Genomic DNA, 19,457 nt, shown 5'->3' with positions numbered 1-19,457 from the left:
TTCATGAAATACACCCATGCAGTTCATCCTTAGTTACTAAGTTGGTATCAAAATTCTCTACCACTTATCTGTGATGGTCCTAAGTCCAGGATATAGGCTGGCTTTAAGATTTTCTACTGAGTTCCAGGCCACATTAGTTTCATCAACCTTCTCAATTTTATAAATTTAGAGAGCCAGTGAAGAGAATAGCTAGAATAATAGCAGTGGTTAACATTAATGCTAAGTGGTTAATGGACTTCCCTGGTGGCTCAGATGGTAAAAGCATCTGCCTACAGTGCAGGAGACCCAGGTTCGATCCCTGGGTTGGGAAGATCCCCTGGAGAAGGCAATGGCAACCCACTCCAGTACTCTTGCCTGGAAAATCCCATGGACAGAGGAGCCTGGCAGGCTGCAGTCCATGGGATCACAAAGAGTCAGACACGCCTGAGCGCCTTGACTTCACTTCAGCATTAATGCATGCTACCCTGTGTTTGTTGTTATGGTTAACCCTGCACATCATTTAATTACACTCACAACACTCTTGTAACAAAAGTGCCCAGAGTTATCACTACTTACATAGGTGAGAGGTAAGGCTTAGACAAAATGATTTCCCAAGGTTATACAGCCAAAGGAGAGCTGAGTAGGGGTTTTATTCCAGAGCTGGTGTACCCAAACCTTGAAGTGAAGTGAAGTGAAGTCACTCAGTCGTATCTGACTCTTTGTGACCCCATGGACTGCAGCCTGCCAGGCTCCTCTGTCCATGGGATTTTCCAGGCAAAAGTACTGGAGTGGGTTGCCATTGCCTTCTCCAGGGGATCTTCCCAACCCAGGGATCGAACCCGGGTCTCCCACATTGTAGGCAGATGCTTTTACTGTCTGAGCCACCAGGGAAGTCCACCCAAACCTTATCTGACCCCATTTCCTGAAAAGAGGACTATTGCAAGAAGCAAACGTTGACCTGATTCCAATGATGGAATGAACAGTAACTGCCTGTGCCTCTCTGGGCAAGTCACAGAGCTGGAGGTTTAGTTCTGTTATCTGCAAAATGAAGATAGTGGATTCTGCATTTACAAGGCCAATCATGAACTCGCGTTATGTTATCCTAAAATATACCAGTTGTATAGTATTAGTAACAAGAACTTTAAATGAGCTCTAAGGAACGCAAGCTTTGCCACTGTGATTTGGGGCAAACCATTTAACCTCCTCAGTTATTATCTACCTCACTTCAAGGGTTATTTCAATATGTATCTCAGTGCTTTTGAAATATATGTGTAATATAGCACATAAAGTACCATCCTATCATCCTCAATAAAATTCATAGCGTTAAGATTATGGATTTGAGCAATTGTGATAAATTGGGTTCTCACTTTTCCCCCTTATTACTTAAACATCTAGTCAGTGCTATTTTAAGATACTCTTTACTTGAAGTAGGTTTAAACAAAGAGAGACCTCAAGTTTCCATTTGTACACATGTGAAGAGTAGGGAATGTTCAAAGACAACACATAAAGAGGGAGGGAAAATGTACCCATAAATACACGAGATAAGCTTCAGTGAAAAGCAGCAATGGTGGGAGTGGGGGGTATCTATATATATCCTGATTCTTTTGCAGTTTGACAAAGTTAATGATTGAACTCTCCTAGATTTTCCACTACATTTTCTACAGCTTGTCTATTTGCTTTGATTGATGATACTTTATCTCTTGTGGCCTAAGGATGACTGCCCTTGCTTCTGTGTAGAGATTAATAATTGATTAGTGCATAGCTCGGAATTTTAGTAAAAGGGAATTGGTTACTTTGGGCTGCCATTTTTTTAAACTGGGTAACCTGCAGGAGAAGGAGGTGATACAGGACGTGGTGGCAGAAAAATGAAGAGGATCCTGGTTTTCCTCCTTGCTGTAGCCTTTGTGCATGCTCTAGAGAGAGGTAAGATTTCCAGCGCTGTGACCATTTGCAAGAACTTCCACTAGTTTAATTTCATTACCATATAAAAGAGGGAGAGAGGGAAGAATAAAAGTGGGTTAACCTTAAACTCAGATGTGACATAGTTTTCTAATAGAATAGCCAAGAAGAATCTCATGAAAGAAAGAAAAGCTATATGATTTGTCATTTATCTTTCCCTACTTTCTTAATAACCAAGATCTAAGAAAATGGTTCAAAATTAGAATGTTTTTATTTGTTAAAAGAGAATGCAGAGGGAGATTGTGATCCATCACTAAGCTTCGTTTTTCACTGCCATTGAGAGCATGATGTACCATATCAATGATGCATGAAGTCAAGTGAGTTTTTTTTTAACTTCTTCAAGGAATCCTCTATATGTAACATTTGAAACCACATTATAGTTTCTAAAATATCTCACATAAAAGAACTTAACACGTGTTCCCCATCCTGAACCCCCCTCCCACCTCCCTCCCCATACCATCCCTCTGGGTCATCCCAGTGTTGATGTGTGGCAGAACCAATATAATATTGTAAAGTAATTAGCCTCCAATTAAAATAAATAAATTTAAATTTTAAAAAAATAAAAGAAAAAAAGAACTTAACAGCTATGAAATATGACTTAAGATCTTTGAGCTATATTTCTCATTGAGTTCATTTATCAATTAGTGTCATCTTTGAGCAATATACAACTTTGTGGCAAGTTCCCAAGCTTCAAAATTCATAATCTGTCTCAGTTTACTTTCTGGGTGATTCTTTAATGCTTATAAATGGAATCTGCATTCATCCTGCTTTGAAAAGTTAAAATTTTCATGTAGTGCTGCCAGTTAACAGCTTTACCCAAGTCATATATTAGAATTCATATGAACAACATTTAACCAGTGGAATAAAATGTGTGTACCCCAGGAATCAGTTATTAACTATGACAAGAATAATCTTACTCCTGCCTTTCTTATTCTTTTACGTTCACTTTTTAAGAAAATAATCTTATTTTCTCATTCAAATTATTTTTAAATTTTGTCTTATTCATGTCTGTTACAAGACCTCTGAATAGCCCAGGTCCCAAGGAACCCTGAAAGCCTATTCCTTTTCCCAGGGTTTCCCTGGGGCAGATCTGAGCCTGGAAAGTCCTCCTGAACTAGTTTCAGATCCGGATCTTCACAACACAGAAAGTCCAGTAATGGTTAAGTTCTGGGACTACATGTGAATGCCAGAATGTGCCATTTTGTTCTACTGACTCAGTAAGTGTACACTGGATTAACTTCAAACAGTTACAGTGCTTTGGAGAATACCAGTATTCAGCAACCTCTTTTTCGACATCCTTTAGCATTCTCTCAGCCCATGATGTAACAGATGCTAAAAACTTCAAGCCAGCTCCCTTGAACTGAACTTCACAATGAACTTGGTTAACTATGTGCCATAGCTCAGAGGATGATACCTGAGACATAAAATACAATTACCTAATAAATGTCCAATATTTGGTGACTGTAGTCCTGAGCCATCAGTCCTCGGTTCTATAACACCTGAGCATGACCCAAATACCAAGTCGATGACTTACCTGAAAGTGAGGTGTGCTCACTCCTGGCAGGAAGTGCACATATTAAAGTAATTGAAAGGAATTTTGGATGCTGGAGGATTGGTTAGGGTTATAGTTCTCTCTGTCTAGTTCTTGAGAGCTGAATGATCACCCACCCAAAAAAGAACCCCTTTTCCAAGGTGTATGTCCCTCAACACTCATTTTATAAAGAAGTTTCTATATCCAAATATATTTAAGAAATAAGCCATACATTAGTCCTTCTTTGCTGGTTTATGATCAATGTTTTTGATTTCTCAGAATTCATAGGACAACAAAACAAGAAGATTTAAGACAGAGTTTCCCAGACATATGGGCTCTTTCCTAAAATGCCTATATCCTGTAGAAACAGTCTCTGGAAAACATCAGCTCTAAAATGTATACAGTATGAGCATTAGCTCCAGTCAGGCCCGTACTCGAATATCAGATGGTACTGGGGATTCAGTTCATAAGCCCTTGTATACATCTTGTGAGAGAAGGGCTTACCAAATATGCTAAATCTAAATGATATAATATCCACTTTAGCTACCCTGTGAATGACAAGAAAATTATGTCTACCAATTGCCTCCACTTGGCTTCTGTATTCAAAACTGGATAAAGCACTAATCCAAATTGTATCTTTCCCTCTTCTAAGAAACAAGCAAGAAGGCTACTGACACAGCCTCACAATCACCACAGAAATAATGCTACAAGAAATAAACCACTGCTGTTTATAAGAGCTGTTGGCAAGCACATTTTCCTTTTGCTTTAAGCATTTCATTCTCAGCATAATTTTATTAAAGTGAAAGTGAAGTCACTCAGTCATGTCTGACTCTTTGCAACCCCATAGACTTTAGCCTACTAGGTTCCTCTGTCCATGGCATTTTCCAGGCAATAGTACTGGAGTGGATTGCCATTTCTTTCTCCAGTGGATCTCATTTCCTTCTCCAAGGGATCTTCCCAACCCAGGGCTTGAACCCAGGTCTCCCACATTGTAGACAGTCACTTTACCGTATGAACCACCAGGGAAATCCAAAGAATAATGGAGTAGGTTGCCATTCCCTTCTCTTAGGAGATCTTCCTGACCCAGGAATTGAACCCGGGTCTCCCACACTGTAGGCAGATGCTTTACTGTCTGAGCCACCAGGGAAGTCAATTTTATTAAACATGATATGAAACAGCAAGAAGAAAGTAAATTTCCCTCAGGTTGCTGGGTAAGCTGTATTTTCCTTTCTCCCAGTTAGCTGTCAAAACAGTCCTAAGACAATATGGTTAAACAATATGGTTTATCCACTGCTGAATCATTCTGTTTCTCTTTTCTACAAGTTGACCACCACTTCTTCAGTAGCCATGTGAAAATCAAAGTTGTCCTAAGTTTGATTAAGGAACATAGCTATACTGAATGCTAAAGAGAAGTAATTTAGAGCAAGTAGATATTCTAATTTCCCAGATATGTCTATATATTATCTCTGCAAAGCAAACATAATGGTGACAGAGGAGGTGACACAGGATTTGAGATCTACATGATGAAAAGAAGATGGCTGTGTAAATATCCAGAAGTATGTTTCAAGCAGAAGGAAGCCAGGTGCAAATGTCCTAGGCTAGGAACAAATAGGACCTGATCTAAGCTCACAAAGCAGCCCAAGTAAAAACTTAAAGAGGCTTAGATGATAAGGGAAAGGAGGAAGAACTGAAGTCAGAGAAGAATCTAAACTCGATCATCGAAAGCAATGCTAACCTCTGTGGAAATCAATAGCCAAGTTATGCTTCATTGCTGTCAAGTCCAATGTCAGGTACGCACTCACCGTCACAGCTGGGCTATGGGGGTGTGTACACACACTTTAAAAGGTCACAAGGGTGATCTCTATAGGAAGAAGTTGAAATCATTAAAAAGGAACTGCTTGGCCTCCCTCTAGTATCTATGGTCACTTTGCATGGACCCCCCTCTGTCTGCTCCAAGTTCACATATAGAGAAGGCCTCCCTGACCAACCTACCTACCAATAGCACCTACTACATTTTTCTCTATTCCCTTACCCCATCTTAGTCTCATTTTGCTTTTGTTTTTAGCACTCATCATCTTATCACCTGCTGTTCATTTATTTTTTTTTGTAATGAAACTAAGATGTAAAAGGTAAATTCCATGAAATCAAGGATTTTTTGTTCCCGGCTGGAATCCTCAGTTTTAGAACAGTACTTGCCACATAGTACAGTTAGTAGACTTTTAATTAAGTTTATTAGAGTACCTACCTCATAAGACAGTTTTGAGTATTTAAGGAAAATTAAGGGGCTTTCCTGGTAGCTCAGTGGTAAAGAATCCACCTGCAAATGCAGGAGAGGTAGGCTTAATCCCTGGGCCTGGAAGATCCCCTGGAGAAGGAAATGGCAACCCAATCCGGTATTCTTGCCTGGAGAACTCCATGGACAAAGGAGCCCATGGGCTGCAGTCCATGGGATAGTAAAAGAGTCAGAAATGATTTAGAGACTAAACAGCAATGACAAGAAATGTCAACTAAGACACATCACAGATATCCTGGAAGGAGTAGATTTTAAGTCTCTTGTTATTTTCATTATAAAGCACTGACACTAGATTTTATAAACTGAATAAAATAGCTAATAATTTACAATGTGCCAGCTTAAATCTTTTAGATACATTCCTTTAAAATCTTTTAGATACATTTGCTTCATCCTTTCAACACCATGATGACTATCAGTACTATTATACCCATTTTATAAGTGGGAAAATTGAGGGAAAGAGTGGCTAAGTAACTTATCCAAAATAACCGAGCTAGTAATTGGCAGAATCAGAATTTTACATTAATTCACTGGGTTTACAAAGGCAATGCTCACAATCATTGCTTCACTGCCTCATATGAGACACGTAGCTGAAACAGTCTTTAACTAATCTTAGGACAAGTGTAAGAGAGAACCAGTCATTACCACTGATTTAGGGGGAAGCAAGTGAAATTCATTCTGTCCACCAAGGTCATCCACAACTGATCCAAACCTCATTTCATCCCTATTCCATGAAACCGGCTCTGTCTTCTAAACTTCCCTATTTTTAGGGCACTATCACCTCTAAGCCATCTATGTTCCGTCTTGTAGAGCATTGTTGGATTTTATTCTATCCATTTGTTAATCTATACTCAATCACTTCTATATTCTAAATATTTTAGCCCTGAAACACATCAGCCTTGCACAGAGCCTCTTCAGTGTTCCCTTTTGTCTGTCGCCTTGCCCTCTGCATAGCTCTAGTTAACACCTGGGAACACTCCTATCTGCATGCTAAGTTGCTTCCCAGTCATGTCCAACTCTTTGTGACTCTATGGACTGTAGCCCACCAGGTTCCTCTGTCCATGGGATTCTCCAGGCAAGAACACTGGAGTCCATTGGACTGCAAGGAGATCCAACCAGTCCATCCTAAAGGAAATCAACCCTGAATATTCATTGGAAGGACTGATGCTGACACTGAAACTCCAATACTTTGGCCACCTGATGTGAAGAACTGACTCATTTGAAAAGACCCTGATGCTGGGAAATATTGAGGGCAGGAGGAGAAGGGGATGGCAGAGGATGAGATGGTTGGATGGCATCACTGACTCGATAGACATGAGTTTGACCAAGCTCTGGGAGTTGGTAATGGACAGGGAAGCCTGGCATGCTGCAGTCAATGGGGTCTCAAAGAGTCGGACACAACTGAGCAACTGAACTAAACTAGAGCCTCCAGAAGAACAGAGCCCTGCTGACACCTTGATTTTAGCTCCGTGAGATCCGTGTCAGACTACCCAACCTAAATATTAAGAAGTAAATGTAAGCCATTAAATGTGTGGGAATTTATTACCATAGCAATAGAAATACAGCACTATAGGTTTCCGGGCCCTGTGACAGGCTGGGACTTCCCAAAGGAAAGAGTCAATGAGTGAAATCATCTCACTTTTGATAGATTACAGTTTTATTGACCAGATCCAGGGGGAGTTGGCCAGGAGGTAACTGGGATACATGTTAACTCAATTCCCTGATTCCTAGGAGTTTGGGTTTCACCTTCTCTACCATTTTCCTCTGACCAGAAAATAATGTAGCCTACCACCCGAGAGAAGGACTGCAGCAAGTTACATGGGATCCTGATCACAAGGCATATAAGTTGTATTTCCTACTATGTACTGTCAGTAGATTTTTACCATGAGAAGAACTGCTAACATTCATTGAGTTTTAACCACGTTTTGTTGTTATGGTTCAGTTGCTCAGTTATCTCCGATTCTTTGCAACCCCATGGACTGCAGCATGCCAGGCCTCTCTTGCCCTTCACTATCTCCAAGAGCTTGCTCAAACTCATGTTCATTGAGTCAGTGATGCCATCCAACTACCTCAATCTCTGTTGCCCCCTTCTCCTCCTGCCTTCAATCTTTCCCAGCATCAGGATCTTTTCCAATGTGTCGGCTCTTCGCATTAGGTGGCCAAAGTATTGTAGCTTCAGCTTCAGCATCAGCATCAGTCCTTCCAATGAATATTCAGGGTTGATTTCCTTTAGGATTTACTGGTTTGATCCCCTTGCAGTACATATTAGGCAGGAGATGTGCTATATATTTTTACATAGATTAACGTATTTCATAGAACAGCCTTAATAACAAGGTACTATTTCACTTAGATCCTAAGATTACTCTTCCTTGAATACAACTCCAAGTTTTTCATGCCTGTACATGAATGTTATTTCAATAAATACCCAATTACCTTAAAAAAATAAGTAAAACTTTGGTGATCACCTTTTCTAGTATTTAAGTCCCTCACTTCAGTTTTATTGGGTTATTCATTCTCCAGATATGACTGATTTTCTAACTTCATATATTTTTTTCATGTTGTTCTCTCTACTTAAAATTCCTCTCCCAATTCATTTATCCCTGTTAACATCCTGCCCATCATTCGTGGTCCACTTCAAGTGGCAGTTCCTTCCACAAGTCTTTCTAAAGGCCCTCTTCCATTCTAGGAGTTCATATGCTTTGTTTCAATGTCTTCTATGGCAATGATCACCATTGTTGCTATTGGTGTTGTGGTCTTATTCTTATCTATCAGACCTCAGTTCCTTAAGTATTGGTGGCTTTCAAATTTCTTATATGGTGCTTTCTCATGTTATTTATTCTTATGCTGTTTTAAAAACCAAGACCTGTAATGCATTCTAAGTTTCAAGTCAGGATACCAAAGACAACACTGTCACTCATGCCAAAGGTGGGAGAAGGAAACTTGCTCCTTTATCTTCACCTCTGCAAAAGGCTTTGTAGATGACAAGGTGCTCAATTTGTGAAGCGAAGGAGAGGTGAAATGAGATGCATGGAGGAAGAATGCCTCCTTTGGGACTTTGGTGAGGGTAGCATCTATATGGCCTACCACCCATGTTGAACCCAAAGACATCACATTTGAGTGAGTCTATGAGGCCATCCTCTACTGCAATTGTAATATCTGGGCAACTGACCCATTGCTATCCTATCTTCTACTATTTGTGAATTTTCAACATCTGAAATGTTCCATTGATGGCAGCCTAAAAGTTACAGTTAATTTCTTCTAGATTAGTCATGTAGAAGTCAGTAGAAGTCATGTAGAACTCTATATTAAAAAGAACTCAATATTAAAAAGAATTTAATTTCTGCCCATTGACTTAAACTCAAAACCACATACCTGCCAGCAAATATCAGTATGAAACCAGATCAATGGGTTAGATAATAATGATTTAAAATGTCAGTGGAAATGAGCTCCCCCCAAGAAAACTGGGGAAAAAAATGAAATAAAAGTACTAATTTGATTACCACTTCTTCATTGACAGTGTTTCTAGTGACATCTGTTTTTTGTGATTTTTTTTTTCCTTTAGTTTTGATTAACAGGGCAACTTCCTAAATTAGCCCAACAGTGTTTAATTTCTCAACTAAAACCACTACTCTGAATATCTAGCCCTACTAGTCCAAATGAATAGTACAAACCTTATTCTTTAAGTCTAAAGCATGAGTATACTGACCTTTTCTGACATAGATGAGTCTGTCAGTGCAGGATGGAAATAAAAATGTCAAACAAATAAAACTGCAAAAATGTCAATGCCCAACAGCTCTGGAAGCCCATGATTCTCCAGAACATAATAGGAAAATAGCAACTTAAGACAGTTCTTAGCATCCTGCTTTTTTTTTTTTTTTAATTCAATTCAGTATTATTTAGGCTCTAACCATAGCTACTGCTATACAGCTTCTCTAGAGGATCAATATGGTTTTAGAGAAAGATTAAACCAATAGTTAAAACATTCAAAATACCCTAAAGTTTGTATCACCACAGTAAGTATCATATCGTCTATCCCCACTAGAGTAAAAGTTCCACAAGGGCAAGGTCATGTCTATTTTGCTCTTTATTGTATATTTAGTACTGAACCCAATGCCTGGCACAGAGTAAGTCCTCAAGACACGTCTGTCCCATGTATGAACAAGTATTGTCAGCTGTGTTGCAAGAGGTGAGAGATACATAAAGCAGTAAAGATTTCCCAGAAGTAAACCAAATGTTTTCAGAATCCCAGAATGAGGCACAAGTTACCAAAATGTTTTGCAATACAGATAGAAAAGGGGCACGCTACTGCAAAACGCAAGTCCGTTAAGGACATTTGTAAACATTGAGTGCTGAGGAATCAGGATGTGAAAATGATTTTCCAGTGTCACCGGGATTATGCCAATATTTACCAGAGCTGCCTCAAAGTCCAGACTGTCCTCTTCCCAGCCACATGACACATGAAATAACAGAGTATGTCATTTGAAATTCACTTGATATAGGGTTTAATCATATGAATCAAAGTGAGCTCAACTGCTGTGAAAACATTATGCAGTATTCCATGGAATAAGGAATCGATTTCTAATAAATTGCATTTCAAATTAACTTCAGTATTTGTTACTTTTTAGAAGATGAAAAAGTGATTAGCATACTCACTTAGCCAGTTAAGCTCCAGATCTCTTTGAATAAATGAATTTTTTCTGGTCAGAAATATTTAAAGTAATCCACCTAAAAGATACACGGTGTAACAGCTTCCTCTACGGGCTACTTCTGTAAGAACAGTTTTATCTTATATTTTAATTCTAAATTTCTTCAGTGCCTCTTTTGGGCTTTTTCCCTTGCTTCTGTCTTGCCCAAGGCTGAATATTCCAAGAAAACATGGTTCCAAAACCATTTTAAGTCTTGTGTAGTTGATCTAGCTTCTCAGTTTTCTGTCATTCTAACTAATAATGGTTATCATTCTAACTAAAAATACACATGGATTTCAATGTGCTTCTGTACAGACACAGTTGATTTAATTAAAGCTGTTTAAACTAGTGTTTAAACAGTAGTGTCCACTTGCACTACATTCACACGTGCTCACATTCTCAACACACTGAGTGAAACTCTGCTTCCTTAGTGAAGTGAGAAACCTGGAAAGCTAGAAACAAAATCGTTCCTTAAATATTCAGAGGTGTCCCCACTTAATGCAGGCTCTCATTTTGCATTTTGTTGACTGGTCACAATAAAACAAAAGTGACCTCTGAAGTTTTATAGGGAGAGTTTATTAAACAAAGTTAGCCCGTTTGCATTGAGAATAAATGAGTTCTTATTCCAGCCATGTTTTTGAGTAGCTTCAAAGGATAAGCTTTGGAAAAAAGATTCTATATAATTTCTTACTCTTACTATTTCAAAAAGGGTGACTTTGTAACTTTTAGAAGTGACCTGGAAGATCATGAGGATACAACTGTGTACTAAATCCAGGAATCTATAATGTATGTATGCACACATACTTAGTCACTTGGTTGGGTCCGACTCTTTGTGACCCCATGAACTGTAGCCCACCTGGCTCCTCTATCCATGGGATTTTTCAGGCAAGAATACTGGAGCGGGTTGCCATTTCCTCCTCCAGGGGACCTTCCCAACCCAGGGATCGAACCTGAGTCTCCTGTGTTTCCTGCATTGCAGGTGGATTATTTACCCACAAAGTTATCAAGGAAGCCCCCAATATACTGTTATTTAAACTCTATTTGAATATTTCTAGGACAAAACAAACTCGCTTCAAAAAGCTGTTCATCATTTCAGTTATTAATTAGCCACAGCTATAAAGTTCTCTCACACTGAACTAAAATCTACTGTCCGCCATTTCTCTCAGCTCTACCCAGGAGTAACAAATGTCGCTGATATCCTCATACTACCTGTTCTGTCCTTACAGGAGGATAGCTGTATCCTAAAATCTTTCCCTCTGTGCCCTAATCTTCAGTCCCACCAGATACCATTAATGATTAACAGAAAATTCCTGCTTTATTTTGACCTTTTGAAACTGACAATATCCAACCTTGTAAATGAGTTAATAAATTACAGGAAATGTACTAGACATGAAGGTTCTCAGATAGTCAATAGAGTATCAAAAGCTGTTGTCAATCCTACTGTCTTATCCTAGTTTCCAAGATAATGTGATATTTGATTATGTAGGGTTTTATCCACTTTGTCATGTTAATGGTATTGTTAATCCCTTATTACAAAATGACACTTAAGAAAGTGCTTTTAGTTCCTCCAGGGCTAACACAAGGAAAAAAGAAGCCAGCAGGAAAGATAAGCAGCAGCAAATCTCACTCAGTGGGCAGCCTGGTGAGGTAGCGTTCCTTTCTCTGGTTACAGATGTTCAGAGTTAACACATTCTTTTTGTGGGTTCTTCGGAGATCTCTTTCCCCATCATCCCTGGTGATCACTCACATCATCGGGCAACTTAAGAGCTCCCTCTAGCCCTTTGATTTTCAAATTGTCTGCATCTGCACAAGGGCATCCTACTCTTGGTAGCCTACTGCCTTCTACATAAATGTCTCCCCACTTCAAAAAAAAAGAGAGAGAGAGGATGATTCCAGGCCAGTTTTGCTCTCCTGCCCAATCAGCATCAGGTACACAGGCCACAGCAGAGTCTCCCACTCACAGCCCAACCTCTGTTGCCCCAGGCCACTTAACCAGACCTTCTAAATGTACAGTTTTCTCAAGGCTGAATCAAATACCTGACCATGCCATCGCATCTTCCAAGGATCACCTATCAAGGTCTGAATGTGTTCTTTGAAGCCTCTCTTACAATTCTTGAAGTGAAGAAAAGCACTCTCTTACCACTCTCCCGAACCCATCACATGGACTGACAACTTTCCCAAAAAATTATTTTGCCTAATTTCCAATTTTTCCCTCAGCTTACCCAGCCTTCTGTTAGAGAGTCTGGAGGTGTGAATGAAGCAAGAGTGGCAACACCAAGTCTCACACCCCTCCCTGAAAGGCCTGCATGCCTGTGCCCAGTGCTTCACTTTGGAATGTAGACATGCTCTCCATTTATTTTCTTCTTGGTTCGTTTGAGCCCTTGGATGAATCTGAAGCAAAGAAAAGAGGGAGGGATAAAAAGCTTTCTTTTAACATTATCATAAAGAAGGCTGAATGCCGAAGAATTGATGCTTTTGAACTGTGGTGTTGGAGAAGACTCTTGAGAGTCCCTTGGACTGCAAGGAGATCCAACCAGTCCATTCTAAAGGAGATCAACCCTGAATATTCATTGGAAGGACTGATGTTGAAGCTGAAGCTCCAATACTTTGGTCACCCGATATGAAGAGCTGACTCATTAGAAAAGATCCTGATGCTGGAAAAGAATGAAGGCGGGAGGAGAAGGGGACGACAGAGGATGAGATGGTTGAATGGCATCATCAACCCAATGGACATGGGTTTGAGCAAGCTCCAGGAGATAGTGAAGGACAGGGAGGCTTGGCATGCTGCAGTCCAGTGGGTTGCAAAGGGTCATACATGACTGAGTGACCTAATATCAAAAAGAACACTTCCAATTTACTAGTTAGCATATATATTTTGATTCACCTACTTTAAGTACTATTTCATTCTTTTTCTTAACTTAATTGTCATTAAAGTTTATAGAATGCCATCAAATAGTATGTTATCAAATTCTGATCCATTGTGAGAAACAAGAAGGCACCCCCAAAATGAAGCTGCATAAAGATATTAAGAAAATGCTAGTTTCATATCAATGAATCATGTCCCTTTGTATATGCACATTTAATGGACCATTCATTTAAAGAGGAAAGATTCAATTTCTGTATTTCTGATTGTTAGGCCGAGATTATGAGAAAGATAAAGTCTGCAAGGACCTTGCCAGCCTGGGAAGAGATGACTTCACATCTTTGTAAGTATGATGTATTCATTCACTCTTCCTGGTTACCTGACCTAGAATGAAGCTCAGGGTGCTGCTAAGTCGCTTCAGTCGTGTCCGACTCTGTGCGACCCCATAGACGGCAGCCCACCAGGCTCCCCTGTCCCTGGGATTCTCCAGGCAAGAACACTGGAGTGGGTGGCCATTTCCTTCTCCAATGCATAAAAGTGAAAAGTAAAAGTGAAGTCGCTCAGTCGTGTCCGACTCTAGCGACCCCATGGACTGCAGCCTACCAGGCTCCTCCGTCCATGGGATTCTCTAGGCAAAAGTACTGGAGTGGGGTGCCATTGCCTTCTCCAAAGCTCAATGTGAGGTAACTTCAATTCAGCTTCAGGGGCTAAACTGAGCTCCACTGAGATTAAGAGGATAGAGTCCCAGGGTCAAAGTGGGCAGAGACGTTAGGCATATGGAGACCATCCAAAGATTCAAGCTGAACTACCCCTACCATGATCTGAGAATTTGTTATAGGTTTACCAATGAGTTGAGAGCAAGCATAGTTTTCTAAGATGAATTAAAAGGCAGCAGTACATGCTAGGACTACGGCAAACAGCATAACAAGAGCAAGAACAGGTTCATTCAGAGAAGCTTGAGAGAGGAAAGAACATGAGGCTGGTTTGATGGAACCCCTCAACTCCATCTTCTACTGCTTTACAAGATGAGGTTTTGTTCTAAGTGAACCTATTTTTAAAGTCAATATCCTATTTTTATTGGTCAAGAACGTGTGCAAAATTCCACTAAAAAGACAATGGAAGAGACTTCATATTAAAATATGCACAAACATGAAGACTTTTAAAAATTCTGAGTATGTTCATTTTTCTCCTCAGGTCAATGGTCCTATACAGCAGAAAATTTCCCAGTGGCACCTTTGAACAGATCAGCCATCTTGTGAATGAAGTTGTTTCCTTAACAGTAACCTGCTGTGCGGAAGGGGCCGATCCTGACTGCTATGACAACAGGGTAGGGATATGTGGTTGGCCTCATCTGTTGTGGCCCATAGAACAGAGTCGAGATAGGCCTTTACATCACATCTTGGGGAAATCTTAGACACCAACCCACCTACTCCAAGTTTAGGGGAAATATGAAACCTATTATCTCAGAACTAAAATTTATTCTAGTATAGTGATCAATTTTGCCCGTTGGTCCTACAAGTTTCAAATGAGAAAACTGGGGTGTAGTTCATGAACCTCCTGAAATAATTCCAACATTCTGTATATCTTAGAAGCCTACCAATACGCATACCTGTATCATGCCAAGACTGGTACCAGCTGCCCTGGAAAAACTTAGCATTGGTTTCAAACTAGTTTGAGGTTCAAAAATTGGCCTATATATACACACACACACTAAGTTCTGCATTTTCTCCATTAGAGTATATCTGCAGAAATTTAAAATGCTGAAATGACAGTTTTCAAAATATAGACAGTAGCTAAAAGAGGCGGGACTACATGTGTTTCTAGCAATTTACTGGTACTGTCATCAGGCCAAATAAAAATGGCATTTAACTGCATCTTGATAAATGCCTCTACAGGCAAATATCTCCCTGTTCAGAGCCGTGGCAGTTAGCCAACAGAAACAATGTTCCAAAGACCTGATTAGAATATATTCTACACGGTGACTCTTACCCATTAATTGCTTTATCTGGCCCTTATCTACTTTCTAAGAATTTTAACATTTTCTCCCATAAACCACAAAAGTACATTATTTCAACCCTACCTTCTGCACTATGTTAAACAAGCAAGCTACAAATTGTAATCAAAATAGAGCACATTTTTATTTCCATTTTATTTTATATATTTGCTAACCCATCCATTGACCAAAGATGGGCTCCAATATCGTTAGAGACAGATCATAAGTACAGAAATGGCATTGATGTTTTTTGGATTACATCTTCTTTCTCCTATTGTTCAAAGCAATTTTCTTCCATAAATATGTTACTTTCTTTGTAAACTTTTCTTATTTGGAAGAAAGTAATAAAGGAAAAATAAGGAAGTTGCCAGACAAAGAAATGGTGAAAGTTTCACTGTTTACTTCTGGTTTACAAAACTAATATCACATTGGTTTCCTTCACTGACAGGAAAGATCTTTAGAAGTTTTGTCCTAAAAAGATAACTTATAAAGTAAGTGTAAAGATGTCAAAGTCTTTTTCCCATGTAAATCCTCAAATAATTTTTTCCATGATGACTATTTCTATTCCATGCATCAAATTATTCCAGATATCAAATTCTTCCCAAAAAGAACAGTTCGTTGCTACAATTGTTTGGTGGTATTACCATGGGCTTAATCTGCCCACATGAATCAGTCTACCATTGTTGAGGCAGTAAATTAAGTTGTAGCACTGCTTCAGCTATGATACACAGGAAAATAAACTTTGGGGCTTTGGGAAAAAACAGAACCTCAGGCCTCATCTTTGACCTACTGAATCAGAATTTCTGTGTTATGCAGCCCAAGCAGTTCCAATTTTTATATAGTCTGTGATATGACGCAAAAGCAGGTTCAAGAACCACTGTGTTCAAGAACATAGATCAGTGTTGAAGACCAAGGCAGTCAAGAATTAAGAGTGTGTTCAAGTTACAAAGGGAAGGGAGGAAGGCAGAGAGAGGTAACCATTCTCAGCATAGTATTTAGAACAGAATGCAGATGGCAGATCATATCAGAATCAATGGAGTTTTTTAAAAGGACCTCCCTCATCTTCAGAGATGTTAATATCCCCATGGAGAAACACTAAACTAGAGGATCCAGCCTCTAAAGGCTGTAGTCACACACCATCCACTCATTAATGAAGGTTTTCTTTAGGTCCTACTCTGAGTCTTAACATAAGACTCTGTACTTGCCTGAAACTAGAATTATGCAACTTGTCATAGACAACTTTGTTTCCAATGAGAGTTTTCAAATTTAGAGCTAAGATACTATACCAGGTGGAGAACTAAAGGCCAAAAAATTGTATGTATGTGAGTTTACTTGTTTTTCTTTTCTCATCCTAGACTTCAGCATTGTCTGACAAGTCCTGTGAAAGCAACTCTCCATTCCCAGTGCACCCTGGAACTCCTGAGTGCTGCACCCATGAGGGCCTTGAAAAGAAGCTCTGTATGGCTGCCCTGAAGCACCAGCCACAAGAATTTCCAACTTACGTAGAGCCAACAAATGACGAGATCTGTGAGGCATTCAGGAAAGATCCCAAGGACTTTGCTGATCGGTAAGCAGCTTTCATCACATGTAAAACTTCAGGGTACAAAATAACAAACATGTTTAAGCTAACCCCCTACTGTGTACAGACACCTTTTATACCATACCACAACCCAGACAATTTCCAATAACAGAAAATTGGCTGTAACCCAAGACAGCCCATTTTTGTCAGTGCTGATTATTATAAATGCCTTTTCTCAGATGAAGATGAAAGCAACTTTCCCAAACCCCCACCTTCTGTCATCCTAGTTCTAGTATCTGAAGCAGAATCACCTGGAATGCCCCCATCCTTGTGACATTTTCAAATATTTAACAGCAGCTATTGTGATTACTCTTATGTTAGGGATCTTTGCATACTCCATCCCATAGGATTTTATTGCTGTGCAAAAGAGCATAGGACCTCCCTGGTGGCTCAGAGGGTAAAGCATCTGCCTGCAATGCGGGAGACTCTGGGTTCAATTCCTGGGTTGGGAAGATTCCCTGGAGAAGGAAATGGCAACCCACTCCAGTACTGTTGCCTGGAGAATCCCATGGATGGAGGAGCCTGGTGGGCTACGGTCCACGGGGTCGAGAAGAGTCCGACACGACTGAGCGACTTCACTTTCACTTTCGTTTTCAGAGCATAAGAAATAAATAGCTTTTTCTCATTCCTACAGTACATCCCCAGAAACAGCTGTCAACAAGACACATATTGCAAAGCAAACATATTACATTTCTTTTTTCATTGTTTAATATTCTCGAGAAGGTTATATGTTGATTCTTTAGACTTAGAAGACCATATAAATGAAAAATTGAAAATATTTATTTGTAATAATAGAATACACACACACACACATGCATGCACACACACAGAGAAGTCAAAAGAAATGTCATTAAAACTGGCTTTAGAAATAAGTCAAGGTGATAATTTTATAAAAATTGGTTGGTTTGCCGATACTTGTAAATTGTCAGAGAAGATTTTGCCCAGGATTTCAGAGTCTTTTTAGACCCTTAGGGGCTTATACTCCTAAAAATGAATTTCAACAAATAAACAAGCCAATACATAACAATTGTCTAAACTCAACAGATAATGAAAGGTAATTGCATTACATTCATTTTAGTTTGTTTCATTAACGTTAATAAGCAGCCACCCCAGGCCATGCATATGGTAGAAGCTAAATGAACAAAGGGACAAATGACCTCTCTCAAGTAATCTACGTGGAAATTTGGGAAAGATTTTTTTAATGAAAATATTGATTAAAAGTGACTAGTAAATAGTGCCACAGGAACCTCCTTCCAGCTCCAGTTCTGCTGGAGACACAGCCCAGAGACTACATTGCCTTATAGCGAGCTTCTGAGCGGGTTGTCCGGCCCTGCCTTACTGCAGTGGCACTGCCCGCGCGTTCCAAAGCAGAGTGCTGCAGCTACTGTCCCAGCCTTGGTGTTTGGTGAACACAAGCCCAAGCGTGCCTGGAGTGTGCAACTTCTCGCCGGGCCCGGCGAGTCCCGGGCGTGAACCGCGCTGACGGAGGGAGAGTGGAAGCCTCTGGGGTGGAGAAGAGCAGCAAGAAGAAGACCAAAAAGAAACTTGCTACTGGAGAGGAAGCCAAATTGTTGGCAAGTTTCATGGGTGTCATGAATAACATGCGGAAACAGACAATACTGTGTGATGTGATCCTTACGGTCCAGGAAAGAAAGATACCTGCTCATCGTGTTGTCTTGCTGCAGCCATTCATTTTTTTTAACCTAAAGTTCACAACTAACATGCTTGAATCAAAGTCCTTTCAAGTGGAACTCAAAGATGCCAAACTTGACATTACTGAACAACTTGTGGAATTCGCTTATACCGCTAGAATTTCTGAGAATAGCAACGATGTTCAGTCCTTGTTAGATGCAGCAAACCAGTACCAGATTGAACCTGTGAAGCAAATGTGTGTTGATTTTTTGAAAAAACAAATTGATGCTTCAAACCGTCTTGGCATAACTGTATTAGCAGAGTGTCTAGACTGTCCTGAATGGAAAGCAACTGCAGATGACTTTATTCATCAGCATTTTACTGATGTTTCTAAAACTGATGAATTTCTACAACTTGTCAAGCAAGTTACACATCTCCTCAACCAGGACCCTCTGTCAGAGCAGAGGGTCAGTTTTATGTGCTGCTGTCAGATGGTTGAAATATGATGAACCTAACCGCCAACCTTTTATGGTTGACATCCTTGCTAAAGTCAGGTTTCCTCTTATATCAAAGAATTTCTTAAGTAAAACAGTACAAGCTGAACCACTTATTCAAGACAATCCCGAATGTCTTAAGATGGTGATAAGTAAATTGCCTTAATATCCATTTATAAACTGATCATGTAGCCAGTTTCTCATGAACTTAAAACCCTTCAGAATGGATCAGACTGGGCAGCCAGGGAGAAATACTTGAGACTTGGCCCTTCTGGATAGTTAATCCGTTGGTGTTCTCAACTGTCTATCTGGAAGGAATTTAGCCTCATCCCTTATTTTATAGGAACATGTGTGATAGAAGGTAAAAAATTAGACTTTGTCTCATTTCATGTACAGTAACTTTCAGTTTATGTGTTTTGTTTCCTTTTTAAAATTCAAGTAGTGTACCATGA

General features: G+C 39.7%; 1 protein-coding gene and 1 non-coding gene across 4 annotated transcripts in view; both read left to right on the top strand.

Moving 5' to 3' along the window:
* Positions 1-237: 237 nt before the first annotated feature.
* On the top strand, positions 238-310 carry TRNAC-ACA (transfer RNA cysteine (anticodon ACA)). The gene has a single exon. It is a non-coding gene; the product is annotated as a tRNA-Cys (tRNA).
* A 1,343-nt stretch (positions 311-1,653) lies between these two features.
* The window catches only part of GC (GC vitamin D binding protein), a 51,786-nt gene continuing 33,982 nt past the window's right edge, over positions 1,654-19,457 (top strand). The window contains exons 1-4 of one of the 3 annotated variants that reach the window (XR_009737054.1): positions 1,654-1,902; positions 13,581-13,650; positions 14,502-14,634; positions 16,656-16,867. Coding sequence is in view for 2 of the 3 variants with exons in the window: in XM_061420426.1 (XP_061276410.1) it covers positions 1,845-1,902; positions 13,581-13,650; positions 14,502-14,634; positions 16,656-16,867 (473 nt within the window). In the remaining variant the exon portion in view is untranslated. The remainder of the gene's footprint in view (positions 1,903-13,580; positions 13,651-14,501; positions 14,635-16,655; positions 16,868-19,457) is intronic. The other 2 variants (XM_061420426.1, XM_061420425.1) reach the window with 2 other exon arrangements.

The sequence above is a fragment of the Bos javanicus genome, chromosome 6 (genome assembly GCF_032452875.1).
Source record: "Bos javanicus breed banteng chromosome 6, ARS-OSU_banteng_1.0, whole genome shotgun sequence".
Lineage (NCBI taxonomy): Eukaryota > Metazoa > Chordata > Mammalia > Artiodactyla > Bovidae > Bos > Bos javanicus.
The sequence above is the reverse complement of the archived record's forward strand: the minus strand, read 5'-3'. Positions and strand labels throughout refer to the sequence as shown.